We start from the raw sequence: 26,015 nt of genomic DNA, 5'->3' as shown, positions 1-26,015 counted from the left end.
GAGCGAGAGGAGAGAAAGAGTGGAGAGAGAGAGAGAGAGAGAGAGAGAGAGAGAGAGAGAGAGAGAGAGAGAGAGAGAGAGAGAGAGAGAGAGAGAGAGAGAGAGAGAGAGAGAGAGAGAGAGAGAGAGAGAGAGAAACAGAGAGAGAAACAGAGAGAGAAACAGAGAGAGAAACAGAGAGGAGAGAAAGAGAGTGGAGAGAGAGAAAGAGTGAGGAGAGAGAGAGAGGAGAGAAAGAGAGTGGAGAGAAAGAGTGGAGAGAGAGAGAGTGGAGAGAGAGAGAGCGAGAGGAGAGAAAGAGTGGAGAGAGAGAGAGAGAGTGGAGAGAGAGAAAGAGAGAGAAAGAGAGAGAGAGAGCGAGAGAGAGGAGAGAGTGGAGAGAAAGAGGAGAGCGAGGGCATGCCTTCATTGTGAAGATGGGAATAATGTTTTTGATGTCTCTGTGGCATTCAGTGTTTTTTAGGACAGTTGGATGCTGTCATAGCAGGGTCAATGTTTCTGTGGTTCTAGTTTCTCTGTGTGTTTGTGTACAGAGTTCTAAATGATCATTTTTGATTGGTGGCAGTGGTGCTCCCAAATTTAAAAAGTTAGGAGCACCACATGAAATATATGAGCAGATAAAGCCTACACAGCCTATATGAATTCTAGCTACTTTTGAAGCACATGTTGAGCTAACATGTAACATTGTAAAGAAAACTAACATGTAACATTGTAAAGAAATGAGGTTATTATAAAAGCTACAATTTTGATAGGAATAACGGTTATTGAAACGACATAATAATATGAGGAATAATAGGTTTCTACATTGATTTTCCTATTGAGATGGATTACATTGAAAAGTGTACACCGTCTCTTAAAAACGTCAGATTTGTGATGACAAAATGCAAGAGATATGTCATTCATTCATTGCTATGATCGTTGATCTCCTGAAGAAGCTGTCCCTTTTCCTATCCTCTACTGGTAGTTACCAGGTTGTTAGCTAGCTAGCCAATGAGGAAATATGACTGAACAATGTGTAAACAAGTGGTTAACGTACAAGTAGTTTTACAACGGCCCACGCCATGGTTTATGAATATAAAAGTCGATCCCGGCGATTTGCTACATATGTCGGATATGAGACCAAATTCGGATGCACTTTAGAGCCCTGTCTGTGTGTGTGTCTGTGTGGGAGGGAGATGTCTGACAAAGAAAGAGAAAGGGAGAGTGGAAGCATGTTTCTGCAATAGGGGGTGGGTTATCTGGTGAGATTAACGTCTCTGATAGAATCCGGAATGTTCTGATGTTCAAATAACCCAAATCAGAAAGTTCAAACAAGCATATATATAAGCTAATGAAATTTGAAAGGACAATCATTTCTCTCTCTATAACATGGTTATACATCCATTCTAGATGAACGATCTCTACTCACTACCTCTAATACTTACGAGTCCACTGCTCGGATCCCGGGGAAAGCCACTTTTAAGTGGGAATGGGCGTGGTGGAGGAGCATGAACAGGGAAACTGCCCACATACTGGCGTGGCAGCTGGTAAACATGATGGGGAAAATATGGCTGGAGGGAAGGGAATACCAGGAAGAAAGGAAACACATTTAACATGAAATGAAAATAAAAAACACTTAAATATGAAACCAGCGTAACAATTGAGGTGTCTGAGATATTATGAAATACAGACTGAAGCAAATTAAACAGCCACAGCATGTCAAATACATACATACATACATGTGTACTTAGTGTACTTAGTGTACGTATGCATGTATCCATGTACAAACAAGGGGTCACACAGTACAAACACCTCATCATGTTACAGCACAGAGACTTCAACTTAAATGGGAACTATAAATAACAAGACAGCTCTGCAAATTATAAACCAGAAGAGTCCCACAAAATGAGAATGGGGACGATAGCAAGGTGGGAAATGTCGGCAAAGGAATGTGTGTTAAGGTTCAAAGCCCTTTGCTTTATTACAGAGGCCGTCAGTGATCGCCTACCAGGCAGCATACGACTGAATAAGTTAACTGACACGAGCCAGATGATCTACAAGTGAAACTTTGGTCATTCCGTTTGGAATCAGGCCTTTCTCAGTCCTATATAGAATAGCAATGTCCTTGGCGACATGAGGGTGTTCTTTCTCATACACTCACCCTGTTATAGAAGGGGTGCTGGGGGCCAGCCATACCACTGTAGTTGCTGCTGTGGGGCGGTGGGGACACCAGCCCTGGGGGGTTGAAGTGCCCGTTGAAGGAGGTGGAGGGGGAGCAGGCGGACATGCCTGACTGCTGGCTGTAGACGGAGGTGGGGCGGGGAGCAGCTTCCTGCAGGGGCAGGCTGGGATAGGTCACCGCTCTGATGCTCATCTGTTCCCTGGCAGCACGCACGTCTGGGGGGAAAGAAGAGAGACAGGTAAAGAGAAATGTGTCATTAAATGTTATAATGTAATTCATAATGTAAAGTCCGGGAAAAAAGTTGGATCTGCACATAGACATGAAACCATATGACTTACTGTAACTGTAATGACATCCAAAAGACAACAGTTGTATTCAGATTGCCTACATCATATCGACAAAAGGTTCTGGCCTGACTTGTGTGGAACACTAATTACTTGACACAGACACAGCTAGCTATGCTCGCCCTCACCTGCAGCATGCACGTCTGGGAGGAGAGGAATGCAGACAGAGAAATTGAAAGAGTTGAAATAAATTGTTGAAATAAAAAAATTGTTGAAATCGAAAGAGTTGAAATCAAGAATTGAAATCATCTCATCTGACAAATTCATGATACATTCCAAAATCTGCAAGTTGTTATTCAAGTTGGAAAGAGAATGGATGCCTGCATAATATTTCCAAAACGTATTGGAATTATTTGTGTGGAACCCTGATTATTCGGTGATATGCTCTCCCTCACCTGCGATGATCTCTCGTAGTTTGGGGTCGAGGTTGACTGTGCAGGGTAGGAATGTTTTTATGTCGCGTGCACTGAGGACGGGTGTCCGAGAGGAGAGGAACACCTCGAAGCTACGCACATCCCCGTCAATCTCCAACAGGGGCTCCACGTCTTTAGTGGTGGGAATGTTCTTGGAGATCCTAAAACAGCAGAGGTAAGACTGAAGCGTAATGAAGACAGGCGAGGAAAGAGCTATAGCTGTTCTACACTGAAAGGTTGCTTCTTTAGTGTGACATTCTGTGAGCCTCACGGATTAGTCTTTTGAATGACATATTATTGTATTTGGAGTGACAATGAAGGACATTTGAATCATTTAGGGGCAAAAACGTAAATAGAACATAAGTCATTATTTATTTTCGGCAACAGACTTTTACACACGAAAAACCACCCAACATTATTTTGCAGCAACTAAGCTTCTGTCTGAGAAGTAATTGACATTAAAATACACTAATCCAACCAATGGGATGCAATTATAATGACGATTCAACCAATTGAACTAATCCTTATTGCCCAGTGACTAATCTGACTGTTTCATCACATCAGAGATTTTGTGTGTTCCAAATGGCACCCTGTTCCCTATATAGTGCACTACTCTTGTACAAAAGGAAAAGAAAGGGGGGTACCTAGTCAGTGGTACAACTAAATGCATCAACTGAAATGTGTCTTCTGCATTTAACTCAACTCCTCTGAATCAGAGATGTGTGGGGGGCTGCCTTAACCGACATCCATGTCATCGGTGCCCAGGGGAACAGTGGGTTAAACAGCCTTGCTCAAGGGCAGAACAACGGATTTGTACCTTAGTCAACTCAGGGATTCGATCCAGCAACCTTTCAGTTACTGGCCCAATGCTCCTACGCACCAGGCTACCTGCCATAGTGCACTATATAGGGAGTAGGGTGCCATTTGGGATGTAACTCTCTCAATGGATCAGTGGGAGTAAATGTATTCTTTCTTCGATAATAACTTTTCCACTGTGTCTCTTTGTGAAAATGTAGTTCTTCTTTGGCCTCACATTTTCAGACAGATCTTTCAAAATGAAATAAAACCCTCTCTCACGCAACAAAACAGTTCCTAAGTTCTATAATTAGGACAGGTGTTTCAAAAATACATTTTAAGGTTGGGAAAGGGGGTTGGGGATCTACCTCTGCTAGATGGTCTTGAGGGGGGCCCAGTTTTATAGGGGTAGAGGGGGACTACAGTATATTACCTCTGCTAGATGATCTTGGATGTAGTTTTACGGGGTCTCTACATTACCTCTCGTAGATAGTCTTGAGGGCGGCCTGGTCAGGGATGCCTTCAGTCTCCTCCAGGAACAAGATGAGCCAGGAGGTCCTGTAGGGCCACGTCTCCGTAAGGTTGATCCACGATGCCAGGCGGTCCCAGTTAAACATAATCTGATTTGCCCTCAGCAGACGACCTATAGACAGACCAGCATTGTGTAAGTCAGACTGGACAAAACTAACATGCTTTCCTCAATAAAATTCATCCATAATCTGTATGGTCCATTGTGGTTCATGTAGTAAACTCAGTGAGTAAACTAGTGGTAAAAAAAGTGTGTGCGTTAAAGTGTGTGACATCCCTAATTTAATATGTCGGTACCAGAAGAAGGGGTGTGTGGCTAAAAGGCACGATGGGCGTCTCTCTCCAGAATGCTCTTTGTGCTCATTCATTGTTTCATTGTGTGAATTCTTTGCCCTTTTTCTTCATGGTTATTTTTGAAATATATTTTTCTTCAGCATGCATAGAAGTACAAATGTGTACAAATGTAGGCTTATAAAAGTTCCCATTTGGGCATGTCTGATAGTAGGCAATTTCTTTAACTCAACACCACTTATGACCAGCCGAGCATCTCAAAGTATGTATTTTGTCACCACACACAGAAAGCCAACAGTGTTGTACATCCATTGTGAATGACCATAGTTCCTCACTGTATTTGAACAATCTTTCCAACATCAGACTTCTCGATGGGCTTAAGTAACCTCTGCGCCTTGGTGTGAAATAGCAACATATTGCTGATCCCATATCTCCAGTGGAAACGTCATAAAATGGGCTATCTGAACACTTCTCTGAACACAAATACAGCTGTGTCTGGGAGACAGTGAGGGCCCAGTTGAAACAATGTTGCAAGTTCACTATAGCAGAGCTCAAGCCAGACAGAGAGAGGCAGAGGAGAGAGATTAATGCTATTGACTGAACCAAATTCCACGCGTAGCAAATGTGATTTATAGAGGATATATTTTCATCAGGATATTTTCTTCTTCAAATATAATTTTAGATCTTTTTGATATTTCACATATTTTCAGCAGATCCGAGGTCCATGGCCACTGAGCGTGATCCGACCCGGGATCCAAGGGTCCACACCAGAAATGTGGATCCGACAGGTTCAGATCTCAGGTAATCGAGTTTGGGTATATCTGTGAAGACCTCTAGTGTGTGTGTCTGTGCGTGTGCATGTGCATGCGTACATGTGGGTGTGCATGTATGTGTAGGTGTGTCCATATGCGTGTGTGGACGCGTGAGTCAACGTGGGTGCGTGTGCGTGACCCACCCGTGACAGAGACGATGTTGAGCAGCCTCCTCATGGTCTGGGGGCTGATGTCACTGAACCAGTCTTCTGTCACCAGCAGCTTGCTCAGGTCAAAGGACATCTGCCGTGTCACCGTCCTCTGCATCTGACGTCGCCGGTACGTGTCCTATGCAGAAAGATATGGTTGGGTGGTATCCAGAATACCATACCGGGGTGTAGGGTATTACCGGAAGTGCAAAAAGGTGCGCTACTTACAAAAATATATATAACAGTAACATATATTCCAATAATAGATATATGGTTGGGCATTATATACAAAGTGCATTCGGAACGTATTCAGATCCCTTCATTTTTTCCACATTTTGTTACATCACAGCCTTATTCTAAAATAGATTACAACTTTTTTCACAATCAATCTATACACAATAACCCATAATGACAAAGCAAAAACAGGTTTTTAGAAATGTTTGCAAATTTATGAAAAAAATATTTTAAAAATATCTTATGTACATAGGTATTCAGACCCTCTGCTATGAGACTCGAAATGGAGCTCAGATGCATCCTGTTTCCATTGATCATCCTTGAGATGTTTCTACAACTTGATTTGAGTCCACCTGTGGTAAATTCAATTGATTTGGAAAGGCACACACCTGTCTATATTAAAGGTCCTACAGTTGACAGTGCATGTCAGAGTAAAAACCAAGCCATGACTGAAATGGACATCATCCAAGGCTGTGCAGCAAGCAACATCAGCCCTGAGACACCAAGACATTGTGGGGAATATCCAGCATGGAAGAGGAGGCTTTGGCCTGGCAGCAAGCAAACCAACGTTCCATAAGGCAACAACATCTGAACGCAGGAAGCTGGTGGTCGAGGAGGTGCACAGACAGGAGGAGACTGCAAGAAGTGCAAAGGCTGTCTCTCTTGCTAAACAAGGGCAATGGATGCGGTGGGAAGGCCTGGAGAGGAGAAAGATCAACTGGAGTGAGCTTTGGCAAATGGAGGCAAGCAACATCAGCTTCATCATAAGAGCTGTTTATGATGTGCTTCCATCACCAAAAAATCTACATCAATGGTATGGCGAGGACTCGACCTACTCCACTCTGCCCAGCTCCAGCGACTCTCAGGCATATAATGACAGGTTGCAAGACCAGCCTCTCACAAGGCCGCTACACCTGGAGGCACAATCAGGTCCTCAAGAGCCTGGCTGTAGCACTTGAGACCAAGAGGAGTGCAACCAATTCATTACCTCCAAAAACAAGCAATCCCGTCAAAACAACAACATTCATCCGGGAGGGACAGAACAGGCCCAAGTATCCTCCTACAAAGCCAGAAAAACCGGACACCTAGCCATGGCCCGTGACTGGAAGATGCTTGTCGATATTGGCCAGCAACTCATTTTTCCACCTGAGATTGCTTCTACCAACCTTAGGCCAGACATGGTACTCTGGTCCCCTTCACGAAAGGCTGTGTACATCATAGAGCTCACAGTCCCGTGGGAAAACTCTGTTGAAGAGGCCTACGAGCGTAAGAAACTGTGCTACACAGAGTTGGCAGCAGACGCAACTCAGCGTGGCTGGAATGCAAAGGTCTGGCCAGTTGAAGTGGGATGCAGAGGATTCGTGGCTTCTTCCATCACCCGGCCAAACTGAGCAATCAGGGGACAAGGAACTTGGTCAGGGAGGTGACAAAGAACACGATGGTCCCTCTGACAGAGCTGTGGAGATGGGAGAACCTTCCAGAAGGACAACCATCTCTGCAGCACTCCACCAATCAGGCCTTTATGGTAGTAGAGTGGCCAGACGGAAGCCACTCCCCAGTAAAAGGCACATGACAGCCCGTATATCTATCTATCTATCTATCTATCTATCTATCTATCTATCTATCTATCTATCTATCTATATATAAGCAATAAGGCACGAGGGGTTGTGGTAAGGATTGTTCTTCGCATGACGCAACACGGCCCTTAGCCGTTACACACACACACACAAAAATAAAACACACAACATGTTCACCAGAGCTGATGCCAGATAATTGTATTTTCATTTCTCTACCATAAGCCACCTCCAACAGCATTTTATAGAATTTGGCAGTATGTCCAACTGGCCTCACAACCGCAGACCACGCGTAACCACTCCAGCCCAGGACCTCCACAGTCGGCTTCTTCTTCTGCGGGATCGTCTGAGACCAGCCACCAAGACAGCTGATGCCACTGTGGGTTTGCATAAACTGTCAGAAACTGTCTCAGGAAAGCTCATCGTCCTCACCAGGGTCTTGACCTAACTGCAATTCGGGGCGTCGTAACAGACTTCAGTGGGTGAATGCTCACCTGTGATGGCCACTGTCACGCTGCAGAAGTGTGCTCTTGACAGATGAATCCCGGTTTCAACTGTACCGAGCAGATGGCAGACAGCGTGTATTGCGTTGTGTGGGCAAGCGGTTTGCTGATGTCAACGTTGTGAACAGAGTGCCCCATGGTGGTGGGGGGGTTATGTTATGGGTAGGCATAAGCTGCTGACAATGAATACAATTGCATTTTATCGATGGCAATTTGAATGCACAGAGATTGCTTGACGAGATCCTGGAGACCCAATGCCGTGCCATTCATCCTCCGCCATCACCTCCTATTTCAGCACAATAATGCACGACCCAATGTCGCAAGGATTTGTACACAATTCCCAGAAGCTGAAAATGTCTCAGTTCGTCCAAGGCCTGCATATTCACCAGACATGTCACCCATTGAGCATGTTTGGGATGCTCTGGATCGACATGTACGACAGCGTGTTCCAGTTCCCGCCAATGTTGGTGTCAGAGGAAGGTGTCAGAGGAAGTCAAAGACTCCAGCCACCCTAGTCATAGACTGTTCTCTCTGCTACCGCACAGCAAGCAGGAGCACCAAGTCTAGGTCCAAAAGGTTTCAAAACTGTTTCTACCCCCCAAGCCATAAGACTGCTGAATCAAATGGCCACCCAGACGTTTTGCAATGACCCCCCCCGTTTTTACACCGCTACTCGCTGTTTGTTATCTATGCATAGTTGTTACTTTACCCCAACCTACATGTACAAATTACCTCGACTAACCTGTACCCCCGCACATTGACTCTGTATCAGTACCCCTGTATATAGCCCTGTTATTGTTATGGTGTGTTACTTCTTATTTTATCATTTATTGTATTATATTTAGTAAAAACTGCATTGTGGTTAAGGGCTTGTCGGTAAGCATTTCACGGTAAGGTCTACTACACCTGTTGTATTCAGAGCATGTGACAGATAACATTTGATTTGATATCCAGCAACAGCCATTGAAGAGGAGTGGGACAACATTCCAAAGGCCACAATCAACAGCCTGATCAACTCTATGCGAATATGTGTCACGTTGCATGATGCAAATGGTGGTCGCACCAGATACTGACTGGGTTTCTGATCCACACCCCTACCTTTTTATTTTAAAGTACCTGTGACCTGAGATGCATATCTGTATTCCCAGTCATGTGAAATCCATAGATTAGGGCTTAATTGATTTACTTATATGAACTGTAACTCAGTAACCTCACTAATGCTCTTGTGGCTGAATGGAAGCAAGTCCCTGCAGAAATGTGGAAAGCCTTCCCAGAAGAGTGGAGGCTGTTATAGCAGCAAAGGGGGGACCAACTCCATATTAACACCCATGATTTTGGAATAAGATGTTCGACGATCACGTGTCCACATACTTTTGGTCACGTAGTGTACTTATGTTTCAAAAGTAGAGAAAATGGGAATATAATGGAAAAAGTTGACAAATTGAGGCTGAGATTTGGCATAGCCCCTTGAGTACCCAACACCTGGGGTCTCAATAAGAGGGGGTTTAAGGTTAAAGGAGTAATCTGCAGTTATATAACAAAGCGTGACCCGGCTACTGTTTTGGTAAAAAAGCTGAGGGATGGGGCTGGAAAAACGTAACCACTCTCAAATTCATAGACAGAGCTACGGATACAAGGACAGACCATCCATGATATCAAAAGTATAGTTTTAGCCCTGATTTGAGGCTATACAGTGTTTGTTTACATTTACGTTGTTTGCAAACATTGGGTTCTCATGGAGTGTGACAGTTGAACTAAACTCATGAGGCATTTATTAGTTATATTCTTCAACAATCAATGGGTACATATTATTAATTGATTAAGTCCATGGATGTAGCAACTGCAGATCATCCCTTTAAGGTTAGGGTAGGTTACAGCTGGAGTGGTTGCATTAGTCTGGTGGAAGCAGCCTGATCGGTGTTCACCATTCTGTTTTACCGCACGTATCACTATGACCTTTCTCCAATAGATGTGCAGACATAGCATAGGGTCAAACAGTCTCAATGTGGAGGAATGCCAGACTGATGAGTGATATGGAATAGAATGGTGAACGCAGCAATCAGGCTGCTTCCACTCACATTAAAGCCACACTAAACTGCACATCATGTGGCTTGGTAGGGGAGAAACGCAGCAGATTGGATTAAGCCTCATTGGATTAAAGTCACAATAAGTGCAGTAGTTGGACAGTCACACTGGGTTCTAAAAACACAATTGAGTCAAGAGATCCTATTACACAGAAGTTGTAGTTATTTCCTATTGCGTATTTACAGCTATTGGCTTTTTACTGACTGCGTGCCAAATGGGGCCCCATTTCCTTTATAGTGCAGTACTTTTGAACAGAAAACAAAAGCAGGAATAAGATGAAAACACCTTCAAGTGACAACCTGTTAATGTGTAGACATGTGGTTATTACATTGATTTAATGATGACACCACTGAAGTCCTTTGACCATACTATTGGTGATGGGCGGTGTTGATCCATATGCATGTACTCTTTGGGAACCCAACAGGTTGGGGTCAAGCACCAGGCCATCCACCCACACACTCTCTCTTCTCTCTCTTACCCTGCGGTTCAGGGTTGTCTTGCTGCCAAACTTGGTCATCTCCCCGATGCTGTGCTGGGATAGCTTCCTGTCCAGCTCCTCATGCCAGCCTGAACACAGATATCAACAAAGACAGGAGATGAGAAACCAGACCTAATATTAGCCAATGATTTGACACATACAGTTAAGTGTGTGCCGGTGTACATATCTGAATGCGAAGGTGGATGTGAGTGTGTTAATTTGTGTGTATGCCTGAATGTGTGTGTTCATGTGTGTACATGCCTGTGTGTGTGGTCTGAGATTTTTACAGCTCCTTTCATACAGGGTGTGTGTGTGTGTGTGTGTGTGTGTGTGTGTGTGTGTGTGTGTGTGTGTGTGTGTGTGTGTGTGTGTGTGTGTGTGTGTGTGTGTGTGTGTGTGTGAGTCTGTCTTTACCGTCTGAATGGTTTGGATTACCGTCTGAGTTTCCGGTGTCTCCGTTAGCGGGCGCTGCCACACACATCTTTCTGGCGCTGCTCAACCCCCGGCTGTTGAGGAAGACCGGCAGGTGGACGATGTTTCTCATGTAGTCATGACCGTTGATGTTGGAGTCCCTGAGCACGCTGTTCAGGTTCTGGTTGATGGCCTTGATGATGATGTGGGGGTCGCTGGCGAAGATGGAGATGAAGGGGCCTTTGGAGAAGAGCACTCTCACCTGGTGGAGAGGTACAGGATACACATGTTTTCTTTTTTATTTAGCCTTTATTTAACCAGGAGAAGCCCATCGAGACCCAGAGTCTCTTTTTCAAGGAAGACCACGCCAAGGCAGCAGCAACTATCAATACAAATCAAATGTTATTTGTCACATAAGCCGAATACAACAGGTGAAATCCTTACTCACAAGCCCTTAACCAACAACACGGTTAAGAAAAAATAAGTATTAAGAAACTATTATTAACTAACGTAAACAATAAATTAAAATAGAAAAATAACAAATAATTAAAGTGCAACAATAAAATAACAGTAACGAGGCTATATACAGGGGGTACTGGTACAGAGTCAATGTGAGGGGGCATAGATTAGTCGAGGTAATTGAGGTAATATGTACATGTAGATACAGGCAAAGTGACTAAACATGTCGTGCCTTAAGGCCGGAGGCTGAGCAGTCGCCATACCAGTCAACCAGTCAGGATGCTCTTGATGGTGCAGCTGTAGAACTTTGAGGATCTGAGGACCCATGCCAAATCTTTTCAGTCTCCAGACAGGGAATAGGCGTTGTCGTGCCCTCTTCACAACTGTCTTGGTGTGTTTGGACCATGATAGTTCCTTGGTGATGTGGACACCAAGGAACTTGAAGCTCTGAACCTGCTCCACTACAGCCCCGTTGATGAGAATGGGGGCGTGCTCGGCCCTCCTTTTCCTGTAGGCCACAATCATCTCCTTTGTCTTGATCACATTGAGAGAGAGGTTGTTATCCTGGCACCACACTGCCAGGTCTCTGACCTCCTCCCTATAGGCTGTCTCATCGTTGTCGGGGATCAGGCCTAGCACTGTTGTGTCGTCGGCAAACGTAATGATGGTGTTGGAGTCGTGCTTGGCCACGCAGTCGTGGGTGAACAGGGACTACAGGAGGGGACTGAGCACGCACCCCTGAGGGGCCCCCGTGTTTAGGATCAGTGTGGCAGATGTGTTGTTACCTACCCTTACCACCTGGGGGCGGCCCATCAGGAAGTCCAGGATCCAGAGGGAGGTGTTTAGTGTCAGGGTCCTGAGCTTAGTGATGAGCTTTGAGGGCACTATGGTGTTGAACGCTGAGCTGTAATCAATGAATCACATTGGCTACGGACAGCGTGATCACAGTCATCCAGAACAGCTGGGGCTCTCATGCATGCTTCAGTGTTGCTTGACTCAAAGCGTGCATAGAAGTAATTTAGCTCGTCTGGTATGCTCGTGTCACTGGGCAGCTCATGTCTGTGCTTCCCTTTGTAGTCAGAAATAGTCGGAGCCAGTGTAGTAGGGGATTCAATCTTAGTCCTGTATTGACACTTTGCCTGTTTGATGGTTTGTCGGAGGCCATAGCAGGATTTCTTATAAGCGTCTGGGTTAGATTCTGCTCCTTGAAAGCGGCAGCTCTACCCTTTAGCTTAGTGCGGATGTTGCCTGTAATCCATGGCTTTTGGTTAGGTTATGCTTCTGGTTGGGGTATGAAGAGTAGCTGCTGCTTTTGCAACAGCTAATGGAGATTCTAATAAAATACCAATACCGCTTGTCTTACCGGAGGCAGCTGTTCTCTCTTGCCGATTCACGGAAAACGTAGCCAGCTGTATGTTATCCATGTCGTCGTCTAGCCACGACACGGTGAAACATAAGATATTACAGTTTTTAATGTCATGTTGGTAGGATGGTCTTGATAGGAGCTCATCTAGTTTATTATCCAATGATTGCACGTTGGCTAATAGGACTGATGGTAGAAGTGGGTTACCCACTCGCCGTTGGATTCTTACATAGCACCCCAACCTACGACCCCTATATCACTGTCTCTTCTTTATGTGAATGACAGGGATTTGGGCATTGTCCGGTGTCTGAAGTAAATCCTTCGCGTCCAACTCATTAAAGAAAAAAATCTTTGTCCAGTACGAGGGGAGTAATCGCTGTTCTGAAATCCAAACGCTATTTTCGGTCACTCGAGACGGTGGCAGAAACATCACGTACAAAATAAGTTACAAATAACACGAAAAAACACACACAGTAGCACGATTGGTTAGGAGCCCATAAAACAGCAGCCATCTCCCCCGGCGCCATTATTACTATATTACAGTATTCAAACATTCAACAATACACATCAACAACATGATCAAGCCTAAAAAAAAGCATTTCCACTCCTCTGTAACAGAATTTCCTATCAAAATGTTAAATTCATTCAGTGGCACTAACATATCTAGATGAAGTATGGATTGTAGACTACATGCCACTGGTACACAAGACGAGAAGGCAGTCTTGGCTAATGCTGTAAATGTCCTGGGACTATAAGTAGCAACCGCCTAGCAGACCGGGTATGGTAACTGGTGGTGGTGAAGGAGACCAGACTATAGAGGTAAAGGGGGTGTTTACCCAAAAGGGCTTTGTAGATAGCTACATTTGTATGTGTTTTTCTGCGCATATAAAGTGAGTTCCAACCCACCATTTGGTACAAGGTGCAATGTTGGGTGAGTGACTTGGTATTTGTAATAAAGCGCAAGGATTCATGATAAACAGAGTCCGGTCTCTGTAAGATGGAGGAGGTTGCATGCATATACAACAAGTCACCATAATCAATTAGAGAGAAAAGTGGCATGAAAAGCTTATTTCTAGCCGTAAGCGGGAATCAAGACTTATTACGAAAATGAAAACCCAATTTCAATTTAAGCTTCCTCACAAGGTTATCCATATGAACTTTAAAAGGACAACTTGTCATCCAACCATATATCTTGGTATTTGTAGGATGACACTTTGTCAATGGATAAGCCACCAGATGTGACAATGCTAACCTTCTCTGGCAGAGTTCTAGCTCTGGTAAAGGTCACAAATTCTGTTTTTTTGTACATTCAAGACTAGTTTGAGACCATAAAGGGAGGCCTGCGGTGACTGAAAAGCAGTCTGGAGCTCTTCAACAGCCTGAACTAGAGAAGGAGCACATGAATATATGACTGTATCATCTACATATAGATGTAACTTTGCTGGTTGCATCCCCTTTCCCAAATTATTAATACAAATTGAGAACAACACAGGAGCTAAAATGGAACCCTGGGGCACACCTCTATTAATCTGAAGAAAGCTATTGTCAGCATATACACATTGTGTTCTGTCAGAAAGATAGTTCGTAAACCAATTTACTGCCCCTTCACCGAGACCAATGTTACTGAGTTTAGCTAGCAACACTTCATGGTCAACTGAATCAAATGCCGTTGATAAATCAACAAACAGAGCAGCACAATGTGGCTTTTTATCAAGCACATTTATGATGTCATTTGCCACTGCCATAAATGCAATCTAAAGCCAGAGTGAACCCCACTTAGTATGTTCTGGTGAGGTGTGTGAGAAAAAAAGGTGTGTGTGTGCGTGCGTGCGGTGGATACAGTATATTACTTTGTTCTAATCTATTCTAAAACTCTTTCTGCCATAGCTCACAGTTACCTAATAACTCCATTATCCCAATGTGCAAAAGACATTGAAATATTAGATTTTGTGACTACTATCAAATGTCTAGATAAATCGCTCTAAACATATGAGGGATGTTGCTTATTATTACAAAGACATCATGCATAAAAGATCCATTATTTCCTCAGACCAAAGATTTCATTAGTAAACAAGAAACAGCTGGTTCAGATGACCATGCCCCTTGAATATTAAATTAAAGACAATTCTATTACTTTAAATAATAAGAAAAACCATGACAGCTTCTGGAAACTTTGTGACTGATGTATAACTATGTACAGTATAACTAGGTAATCTTTGCTCTCTTGGGAAAGATTGTCTTCGGAAATAATTACATTTGCAGACCAAGGCAACACAAAGGGTGAGACGGTCTTACCGTATCCAGCATCTGCAGTACTTTGTCCTGTTCACAGGAGTCCAGGCCGTCTATGATGACAGCCAGACGCGTCTGGTTCTGAGTGAAGCCATCAATGGTCTTAGCCATCCTCGCCATCAGCTCCACCTCATTCTTCAACACCTGAGGTAGGAGAGAGAAAGAGAGAGAGAGAAGGAACAGAGAGAGAGAGAGAGAGAGAGAGAGAGAGAGAGAGGAAGATGAGAGAGAGAGAGGTGAGAGAGAAAGAGGATAGAGAGGAAGAGAGAGGAGAGAGAGGAAGAGAGAGAGAGAGAGAGAGAGAGAGAGAGGAAGATGGGATAGGAGGAAGAGAGAGGAGAAAGAGAGAGAGAGGAGAGGAGAGAGGAGGAGGATGGGTGAGAAGGAGGGGAGGAAGAGGGAGAGAGAGATAGAGAAGGAGAGGAGAGGAAGAGAGAGAGGAGAGAGGGGGAGGAGAGAGAGCGAGGAGAGAGAGAGAAGGAGAGATGGAGACAGAGAGAGGAGGAGGATGGGTGAGAAAGGTCATACTAGCCTTACAAGCCAATGATATGGTGAGAGGGAGAATCAAACAGGTGTGTGTGTGTGTGTGTGTGTGTGTGTGTGTGTGTGTGTGTGTGTGTGTGTGTGTGTGTGTGTGTGTGTGTGTGTGTGTGTGTGTGTGTGTGTGTGTGTATGCTTTGTGCATGTGTTTCCAAGTGCTTGCGCGCATATATACGACTGGCCTTCCATCGCTACCTTCATGAAACCCTCGCTCTTGAGCTTGTGCATCTTGTTGGCAGCGCTGTGCAGCCTCTTCCTCTGAGAGTTGAGCACCGAGTCGGCCACCTGCCACCAGGTCCGGCAGTTAAGCACCAGTGCCAGGCCCACTGCGCAGGCCATGGAGATCAGCACGGCATTCACCGTCTGGTTGGCCCCGTCCACCTTGAAGACGGCGAGGAGTGCCATGCCAGTGATCAGGCAGCCCATGATGAAGATGAAGATGACGAAGGAGGGAACGCAGCAAGTTTTCTTCCACTTCTTCTTCCCTAAAATACAATCCATTTTAAAAGTACTCAGTATTCATAAAAGCATTTGGAAGCAGGAGGCAGGCTACGGACTAAACTTGCGCAACAACAATGTTTATTGTCATTGTCTGTGAGACAACCCTTTGTTCCTAGTTCTTACTGAAAACCACCAGAGTATGTGGTTGGTGTATTTATAAACGTAGTGACCGACAGTGATTTAAAGTAGTGCCAATAAGGTCAAACACATTTGCCCAAAGGGGATTCAATCAAGTAAACTGACCTGACTACTTTGCCACTACCTAGTGATTGTCTGTCCACTACCTAGTGGTTCTCTGCCCACTACCTAGTGATTCTCTGCCCACTACCTAGTGGTTCTCTGCCCACTACCTAGTGGTTCTCTGTCCACTACCTAGTGGTTCTCTGTCCACTACCTAGTGATTCTCTGTCCACTACCTAGTGGTTCTCTGCCCACTACCTAGTGGTTCTCTGGTTCCACTACCTAGTGATTGTCTGTCCACTACCTAGTGATTCTCTGTCCACTCCACTACCTAGTGATTCTCTGTCCACTACCTAGTGATGCCCACTACCTCTGTCCACTACCTAGTGGTTCTCTGTCCACTACCTAGTGGTTCTAGTGGTTCTCTGTCCACTACCTAGTGATTCTCTGCCCACTACCTAGTGGTTCTCTGTCCACTACCTAGTGGTTCTCTGCCCACTACCTAGTGATTCTCTGCCCACTACCTAGTGGTTCTCTGCCCACTACCTAGTGGTTCTCTGTCCACTACCTAGTGGTTCTCTGTCCACTACCTAGTGGTTCTCTGCCCACTACCTAGTGGTTCTCTGTCCACTACCTAGTGATTCTCTGCCCACTACCTAGTGGTTCTCTGCCCACTACCTAGTGGTTCTCTGTCCACTACCTAGTGATTCTCTGCCCACTACCTAGTGGTTCTCTGTCCACTACCTAGTGGTTCTCTGCCCACTACCTAGTGATTCTCTGCCCACTACCTAGTGATTCTCTGCCCACTACCTAGTGATTCTCTGCTCACTACCTAGTAATTCGCTGCCCACTACCTAGTGATTCTCTGCTCACTACCTAGTGATTCTCTGCCCACTACCTAGTGATTCTCTGCCCACTACCTAGTGATTCTCTGCCCACTACCTAGTGATTCTCTGCTCATGACTAGATTTTTTTATTTATTTAACTAGGTAAGTCAGTTAAGAACTAATTCTTATTTACAATGACGGCCTGCCCCGGCCAAACCCTCCCCTAACCCGGACGATGCTGGGCCAATTGTGCACCGCCCAATGGGACTCCCGATCAGGGCCGGTTGTGACACAGCCTGGGATTAAACCAGGGTCTGTAGTGACGCCTCTAGCACTGCCTCTAGCACTGCCTCTAGCATTGGTTACCTTGTGATTCCTCTGGTCATTGGTTACCTTGTGATTCCTCTGGTCATTGTTTACCTTGTGATTCCTCTGGTCATTGTTTACCTTGTGATTCCTCTGGTCATTGGTTACCTTGTGATTCCTCTGGTCATTGGTTACCTAGTGATTCCTCTGGTCATTGGTTACCTTGTGATTCCTCTGGTCATTGGTTACCTTGTGATTCCTCTGGTCATTGCCTAGTGATTCCTCTGGTCATTGGTTACCTTGTGATTCCTCTGTCTTGAAGACCCTGAAGAGGCGGGTGGCCATGAAGCCAAACTCCCTCTCACAGGCATCTGACAGGGTGGCTATCATCTCCGCCAGGCTGGTCTCCCCTCCCACACTGGACAGACGGTTGTAGTCAGTGAACAGGAACCTGCAACAGTAAAGGGAAGGGGTGGACATTAAATAATCGGTCAAACACAAACTACAACTTATAAAGGTACCTGACGGGCAGGACATGCGTGGTTTGTGTGTGTGTGTACCTGACGGGCAGAGCGCGGGTGGTCTGCTCTGGCAGGTCAGGGGGGTTGACAAACATCAGTTTGAGTAGCAGCTCCAGGTAACCGATGTGTCGGGCCAAGCGGGTACTTATCACCCACGCCCAGCTCCAGTTCTCACCCTCTCGACGACTGCCGAAGTACACCACCACTACACAAGAGAGGGAAACTGTTATCTCCTAACTGGATCATTAAAAGCCGCCTCCACTACAAAACAAAGGAAGACAAACAGTTACTGCGTCAAACTCTTACTGTGTCACTGAAAGTGTTTGGAAAAGCCAGAGAGACAGATAGTTAGAATGAGCTCTTACTGTGTCATTGAAAGTGGCCAATTGTGCACCGCCCTAGGGGATTCCCAATCACGGATGGTTGTGATACAGCCTGGAATCAAACCAGGGTCTGTAGTGACGCCTCTAGCACCGAGATGCAGTGCCTTAGACCGCTGTGCCACTCGGGAGCATAGGCTACGGGATCCTCAGGAGCCTAAACCTAACCTTATAACCATAGCCCTTACCTAACCTTAACTTTGCTTAACCATTTTAATGTCAATGGGGGTAGGGATGTACCAACGATCACGGATAGCAACGACTACTAGACCATAGAAAATGGATGACAGAGTGACGGTCTCACCGAAGCAGACATAGAGCAAGGCCAGCAGGCTGAGGGAGACAGCGATGGCCAGCTTGGGGTCGACGGTGAAGCCCAGGACCAGAGCTACAGAACCACACAGCAGCAGGGACATGAACCCCACCAGCCAGGAGAACTGGAACAACGGCTCCACCTGCTGGCCAGCAAACGTCTTCATCTCATCTGAAGAGAGGAAGGAGATGGAAGGAGGATAAAGATCCTTATGAGATTGTAGGTTCATCTGTAAAACTCAATCTTATAAGTATCTGACAAAATAATCTGTTAATATTAAATCCAGGCACCTCAGGCTAAAATTACATTTTTTTGCGTCTACTTATGAATTTTGAGATTGTTTGGTATTTTGAACCATAAATATTAATTTTCTCAAAAAGTAAAAACAACAATGTCAAAATGTTGATGATCCATTATATCAAACCACTACATTAAATCACACACAATTTAAAAAGCCCATCTCATAGAGAATGTAACAAACTGGACTATATATAGTAACTTACTTTGAAGAGATGGTGATTGGGTCTAAATAGCTGTTTGTTGTTTCTAAGTCTAAATTCAGTGTACTTGTCTTTAACTGCCATTTCCTGGAAGTCAGACGTTTCCTACACGCCAACTCGTGTTTCTCAACCTCGGAAGCATCTGCATTCACCAAATGTTGCGTGGTTATCCTTAAACTTATTATTCAGACATATACATAGGGAATTGTTGATACATTGTCAAATTTCTACTCTACATGACATTTTCTTCAGAAAAATCTGCCAAAAATGAATTTTACATACCTTTCTATAGTATTTTACAGGTAGAAAGAAGTATTTCTCCTCAATATGTTACTATAAGTCAGGTCCTGGAGTATTTTAAGCAATGTTAACCATTTTAATATAGGCTGACTTCCTCCAGAGTCCAGAAAAATGGATTTGTGTGATATGTAAATATGCACATTTAATTTGCATATTTGTAAACAATATTTCAGATTTTTTTGTTTGCATTGCTTGTTGAAGTTTGGTTGCATTATTGCATTGTTAAAGTACAGTATGTAACGTACAGTATGTATAGTTGAAGTCAGAAGTTTACATACACCTTGGCCAAATACATTTAAACTCAGTTTTTCACAATTCCTGACATTTAATCCTAGTAAAAGTCCCCTGTTAGTTAGGATCACCACTTTATTTTAAGAATGTGAAATGTCAGAATAAGAGTTGAGAGAATGAATTATTTCAGCATTTATTTTTTTCATCATATTCCCAGTGGGTCAGAAGTTTACATACACTCAATTAGTATATGGTAGCATAGCCTTAAAATAGTTTAACTTGGGTCAAACATTTTGGCTAGCCTTCCACAAGCTTCCCACAATAAGTTGGGTGAAATTTGGCCCATTCCTCCTGACAGAGCTGGTGTAACTGAGTCAGGTTTGTAGGCCTCCTTGCTCACACAAGCTTTTTCAGTTCTGCCCACAAATGTTCTATGCGATTGAGGTCAGGGCTTTGTGATGGCCACTCCAATACCTTGACTTTCTTGTCCTTAACCAATTTTGATACAACTTTGGAAGTATGCTTGGGGTCATTGTACATTTGGAAGACCCATTTGCAACCAAGCTTTAACTTCCTGACTGATGTCTTGAGATGTTGCTTCAATATATCCACATAATGTTCCTCCCTCATTATGCCATCTATTTTGTGAAGTGCACCAGTCCCTCCTGCAGCAAAGCACCCCCACAACATGATGCTGCCACCCCCGTGCTTCACAGTTGGGATGGTGGTCTTTGGCTTGCAAGCCTCCTCCTTTCATCACACCAGAGGACATTTCTCCAAAAAGTACGATCTTTGTCCCCATGTGCAGTTGCAAATCGTAGTCTGGCTGTTTTATGGCGGTTTTGGAGCAGTGGCTTCTTCCTTGCTGAGCGGCCAATCAGGTTATGTCAATATAGGACTCGTTTTACTGTGGATATAGATACTTTTGTACCGGTTTCCTCCAGCATCTTCACAAGGTCCTTTGCTGTTGTTCTGGGATTGATTTGCACTTTTCGCACCAAAGTACGTTCATCTCTAGGAGACAGAATGCGCCTCCTTCCTGAGTGGTATGACGGCTGCTTGGTCCCATGGTGTGTATACTTGCGTACTATTGTTTGTAAAAATGAACGTGGTACCTTCAGGCGTTTGGAAATTGCTCCCAAGGATGAACCAGACTTGTGGAGGTCTACAATTTATTTTCTGGGGTCTTGGCTAATTTCTTTTGATTTTCCCATGATGTCAAGCAAAGAGGCCCTGAGTTTGAAGGTAGGCCTCCAATTGACTCAAATGATGTCAATTAGCCTATCAGAAGCTTCTAAAGCCATGACATCATTTTCTGACATTTTCCAAGCTGTTTAAAGGCACAGTCAACTGTGGGTATGACCCACTGGAATTGTGATACAGTGAATTGTAAGTGAAATAATCTGTCTTTAAACAATTGTTGGAAAAATGACTTATGTCATGTACAAAGTAGATGTCCTAACCGACTTGCCAAAACTATAGTTTGTTAACAAGACATTTGTGTGGTTGAAAAACAAGTTAATGACTCCAACCTAAGTGTGTGTAAACTTCCGACTTGAACTGTACATACAATTCACTAAATCACAATTCCAGTGGGTCAGAAGTTTACATACAGATACAACTGTATCTAGTCTGGTAATTGTGTTGGGAGAACGTTCTGTTCTCCAACACAAAAACATTTACTCTATTAGGGTGTGATGCCTGGCCTTAACAGCTATCTTATTATTAACATGTATAACATGTTTAACATATCATTCTTTTTATGTTTGACAGTTGAGCTCTGTTCTATTTGAGCAGTATAATAAACGCTTAGACTCTTGTATAGAAGTGAGTGGAGCCTTGACAAGAGGACTGCCTAGTTCCTTACCCTCCAGTTTCTTGAGCAAGAAAGACTTGCCGCTGCCCCACTGGGCGTACAGTCCCACACAGATGGGTGGCTGCATGGTGGGCTCACTGAGAATGTCAGCCAGGGCACTGCTGTACAGGTCATAACCCAGCATGTCCCCATCAGACTCAGTAGGGGACAGGTGTCCTGGGAGGGACACATAGAAAGATAGGATGAGGTTAGTCAACACAGTTCTAGATGAGAGTACATACAGTGTATAATTTGTGTGTACCAATTTTCTTTGTCAATTTCTGTACACCCTATCGTCCAGCACAAAGGTTATAGTAGTTAGACTATTAAAGGAAAACCACCCCAAAACAATATTTTGGTATTTGTTTAATTAGTCCATTGTTGGCATAGTCCCAAAATGTTTTGCTTGTCCGCAATCAAGGTTGTATATATCTTGAAAAAGGCATTATTACAGGGACGATTTCTGTATTTTGAAAGTTACATATCTTGAAAACTTTCATTAGTCAACAATAGACTAAAGAAACAAATACCAAAAAGATTGTTTTTGGGTGGAATTTTCCTTTAACTGGCGAAAGTGACTGAGCTGCAGGAGAGTAAGGAAACTTACGGGCTCCAAAGATCTGGGTGAGGATGCTCTTCTGGTGGCTGCAGTCGATGTTGTAGGGGGTCTCGCCAGCCTTGTTGGGCCTGTAGAGCAGGCGGCCATCTTTAGGGTTACGAAGGAGGAGCTCCGCCAGTCTGCGGCTCCGCCCACGGATGGCAATGTGGAGGGGGGTGTCACCTCTCTAGAGAAAGACGATTGGTATCTTTAATTTAAAGAGCGTTGCTCCCTTCGGTATCAACATTGGCTTCAGATCAAAGTATTTCTTGTGATTGTGATTTTGCTATTCATTGTAAATGTTTGTAGGCCTATGTAGCCAAATTGTATCTATGATCGTATGATATCCATTCATGTTTTTGGTATGTTATTTTTTATATCTGAGAATTAACCAATGCTATCAGACCACACCCGGCCATAATTACAGACACCTGTGTGTCCTTTGACACTGTACAACTAGTGACCCTCAGTGTTTGTCATTATGCCCTGATGAAGACAGCTTGTCTGTCCAAACGTTGGTTATTAGGTTATTAAATGATTGCATCGGAGTTCCTAGAGTGTGTGGCTCTCCTTTTCTTTTTCCATGTATCAGATTACTTATCACTGGATCCTTTGATAAAGATGAGCAAAAAAAAAAACATAAAATAAATAATATAGTATATTATGTTCTCCAAAAAATTGAAACATTTGATTATTTTAAGACTAATACAATTGCTCAGAGAGATTCTGTTTAACAATTAATACAAAAAAATCTAAAGAAGATAGTGGACCCCTGTTTTCAATACTCTAGCACCCTCCCCTTGCGAGAATAACGACACGGAGCCTTTTTCTCAAATGTTCCATGAGATTGGCTGAAACGTTGGGACCATTCCTCCAAACAGAATCTTTCCAAATCCTTGATAAAGTTTGTCTGCTCTTATGGACTACCCTCTTTAATTCAAACAAGAGGTTTTCAATTGGGTTCAAGTCCAGTAGCTGAGATGGCAATTGACAAATGTAGATACTTTTCTGCATATGCTTGTGTCCAAGTGGCCAAAAATATGTATTTTCATGTCACCTGACCATAGCACCGCCTGGAGTTTGATAAACGGCATTGGCACTTGGATTGGAACCGGTGCTATGTTTAATGACATGAAAATAGAGCTCTGGAAAGAAGCTGTATAGAGCAAAGGTCTAAGATCCCTCCCAATGTGTACAATCTCATTAAACATTTGAGAAAAATGCTCAGTATCAGTATTGAAACCAGGGGTGCCAATCATTTTTACCCCTCTCTTTTTGAGATTATTAGTTAAGCAATTCTATTCGTATAAAATAACCATTTCAACAACAAAAAATAGCACGCAATATAGATCAGTATTTGTATTATTTATTTTATACAGTTTTTTGCTCATCTTCGTCAAATGGTGCCAATAATTATGGACAATGTATATATATACATTATATATAAACTCAGCAAAAAAGAAGAAACGCCTCTCACTGTCAACTGCGTTTATTTTCAGCAAACTTAACATGTGTGAATATTTGTATGAACATAACAAGATTCAACAACAGACATAAACTGAACAAGTTCCACAGACATGTGACTAACAGAAATGGAATAATGTGTTCCTGAACAAAGGGGGGGGGTCAAAATCAAAAGTAATAGTCAGTATCTGGTGTGGCCACCAGCTGCATTAAGTACTGCAGTGCATCTCCTCCTCATGGACTGCACCAGATTTGCCAGTTCTTGCTGTGAGATGTTACCCCTCTCTTCCACCAAGGCACTTGCAAGTTCCCAGACATTTCTGGGGGGGAATGGCCCTCGCCCTCACCGTCCGACCCAACAGGTCCCAGACGTGCTCAATGGGATTGAGATCCTGGCTCTTCACTGGCCATGGCAGAACACTGACATTCCTGTCTTGCAGGAAATCACGCACAGAATGAGCAGTATGGCTGGTGGCATTGTCATCATGCTGGAGGGTCATGTCAGGATGAGCCTGCAGGAAGAGTACCACATGAGGGAGGAGGATGTCTTCCCTGTAACGCACAGCATTGAAATTGCTGGTTGTCATTGCAGGCACAGTCCGATGATGCTGTGACACACAGTCCCAGACCCTCCACCTCCAAATCGATCCCGCTCCAGAGTACAGGCCTCAGGGTGACAGTAAACATGAATCCGACCATCACCCCTGGTGAGACAAAACCGCAACTCGTCAGTAAAGAGCACTTTTTGCCAGTCCTGTCTGGTCCAGTGACGGTGGGTTTGTGCCCATAGGCGACATTGTTGCTGGTGATGTCTGGTGAGGACCTACCTTATAAAGGGCCTACAAGCCCTCAGGCCAGCCTCTCTCAGCCTATTGCGGACAGTCTGAGCACTGATGGAGGGATTGTGTGTTCCTGGTGTAACTCGAGCAGTTGTTGTTGCCACTGCGAGGCCAATCAGCTGTCTGTCCTGTCTCCCTGTAGCCCAGTCTTAGGCGTCTCACAGGACGGACATGACCATTTATTGCCCTGGCCACATCTGCAGTCTTGCCTCCTTGCAGCATGCCTAAGGCACGTTCACGCAGATGAGGAGGAACTCTGGGCAACTTTCTTTTGGTGTTTTTCAGAGTCTGTAGAAAGGCCTCTTTTAGTGTCCTATGTTTTCATAACTGTGACCTTAATTGCCTACTGTCTGTAAGCTGGTATTGTCTTAACGACCGTTCCACAGGTGCATGTTCATTAATTGTTTATGGTTCATTGAACAAACATGGGAAACAGTGTTTAAAACCTTTACAATGAAGATTTGTGAAGTAACTTGGCTTTTTACAAATTATCTTTGAAAGACAGGGTCCTGAAAAGGGGACGTTTCTTTTTTTGCTGAATTTAGATATATACAGGGGTGAAAGTAAGGTGGTACGGTCCAGTACGGCATCCTGGCAAAATAAATAGTGGGGGTATGCCGTGCCGGTAAAACATATCACAATTAATACAACATGCCCAAAAAACTATTAGGCTATAACACCATTAGGCTATAACACCATTATTTAACATTACTGCATGTCAGCCACATGAAACATTTGCAAATGGACTGGAAACCAGGTGGTATACGTTCCACTGTGGTTTGAGTTAAAGTGGAGATGAGAGGCGAGACGCACGTGGACATGAGTGGCCGAGACAGAGGCGCGCGTGGACATGAGTGGCCGAGACAGAGGCGCGCGTGGACATGAGTGGCCGAGACAGAGGCGCGCGTGGACATGAGTGGCCGAGACAGAGGCGCGCGTGGACATGAGTGGCCGAGACAGAGGCGCGCGTGGACATGAGTGGCCGAGACAGAGGCGCGCGTGGACATGAGTGGCCGAGACAGAGGCGCGCGTGGACATGAGTGGCCGAGACAGAGGCGCGCGTGGACATGAGTGGCCGAGACAAAGGCGCGCGTGGACATGAGTGGCCGAGACAAAGGCGCGCGTGGACATGAGTGGCCGAGACAGAGGCGCGCGTGGACATGAGTGGCCGAGACAAAGGCGCGCGTGGACATGAGTGGCCGAGACAGAGGCGCGCGTGGACATGAGTGGCCGAGACAAAGGCGCGCGTGGACATGAGTGGCCGAGACAAAGGCGCGCGTGGACATGAGTGGCCGAGACAGAGGCGCGCGTGGACATGAGTGGCCGAGACAAAGGCGCGCGTGGACATGAGTGGCCGAGACAAAGGCGCGCGTGGACATGAGTGGCCGAGACAAAGGCGCGCGTGGACATGAGTGGCCGAGACAGAGGCGCGCGTGGACATGAGTGGCCGAGACAAAGGCGCGCGTGGACATGAGTGGCCGAGACAAAGGCGCGCGTGGACATGAGTGGCCGAGACAGAGGCGCGCGTGGACATGAGTGGCCGAGACAAAGGCGCGCGTGGACATGAGTGGCCGAGACAAAGGCGCGCGTGGACATGAGTGGCCGAGACAGAGGCGCGCGTGGACATGAGTGGCCGAGACAAAGGCGCGCGTGGACATGAGTGGCCGAGACAAAGGCGCGCGTGGACATGAGTGGCCGAGACAGAGGCGCGCGTGGACATGAGTGGCCGAGACAAAGGCGCGCGTGGACATGAGTGGCCGAGACAGAG

General features: G+C 44.9%; 1 protein-coding gene across 1 annotated transcript in view; it reads right to left on the bottom strand.

Annotated features, from left to right (window-relative positions):
* LOC118398814 (kinase D-interacting substrate of 220 kDa B-like) overlaps positions 1 to 26,015 on the bottom strand; it is a 49,592-nt gene that overhangs the window by 9,303 nt on the left and 14,274 nt on the right. Inside the window, exons 12-24 of the mRNA XM_052471233.1 lie at positions 21,954 to 22,131; positions 21,359 to 21,523; positions 18,452 to 18,631; positions 17,807 to 17,972; positions 17,546 to 17,697; positions 15,628 to 15,917; positions 14,896 to 15,036; positions 10,803 to 11,040; positions 10,368 to 10,456; positions 5,488 to 5,632; positions 4,194 to 4,356; positions 2,901 to 3,079; positions 2,141 to 2,376 (exon numbers count right to left, since the gene is read on the bottom strand). Of these exons, the coding sequence (XP_052327193.1) occupies positions 2,141 to 2,376; positions 2,901 to 3,079; positions 4,194 to 4,356; positions 5,488 to 5,632; positions 10,368 to 10,456; positions 10,803 to 11,040; positions 14,896 to 15,036; positions 15,628 to 15,917; positions 17,546 to 17,697; positions 17,807 to 17,972; positions 18,452 to 18,631; positions 21,359 to 21,523; positions 21,954 to 22,131 (2,322 nt within the window). The remainder of the gene's footprint in view (positions 1 to 2,140; positions 2,377 to 2,900; positions 3,080 to 4,193; positions 4,357 to 5,487; positions 5,633 to 10,367; positions 10,457 to 10,802; positions 11,041 to 14,895; positions 15,037 to 15,627; positions 15,918 to 17,545; positions 17,698 to 17,806; positions 17,973 to 18,451; positions 18,632 to 21,358; positions 21,524 to 21,953; positions 22,132 to 26,015) is intronic.

This window comes from Oncorhynchus keta, chromosome 19 (assembly GCF_023373465.1).
Source record: "Oncorhynchus keta strain PuntledgeMale-10-30-2019 chromosome 19, Oket_V2, whole genome shotgun sequence".
Lineage (NCBI taxonomy): Eukaryota > Metazoa > Chordata > Actinopteri > Salmoniformes > Salmonidae > Oncorhynchus > Oncorhynchus keta.
Note: the sequence above shows the minus strand (reverse complement) of the source record. Positions and strands in the feature narration are given on the sequence as shown.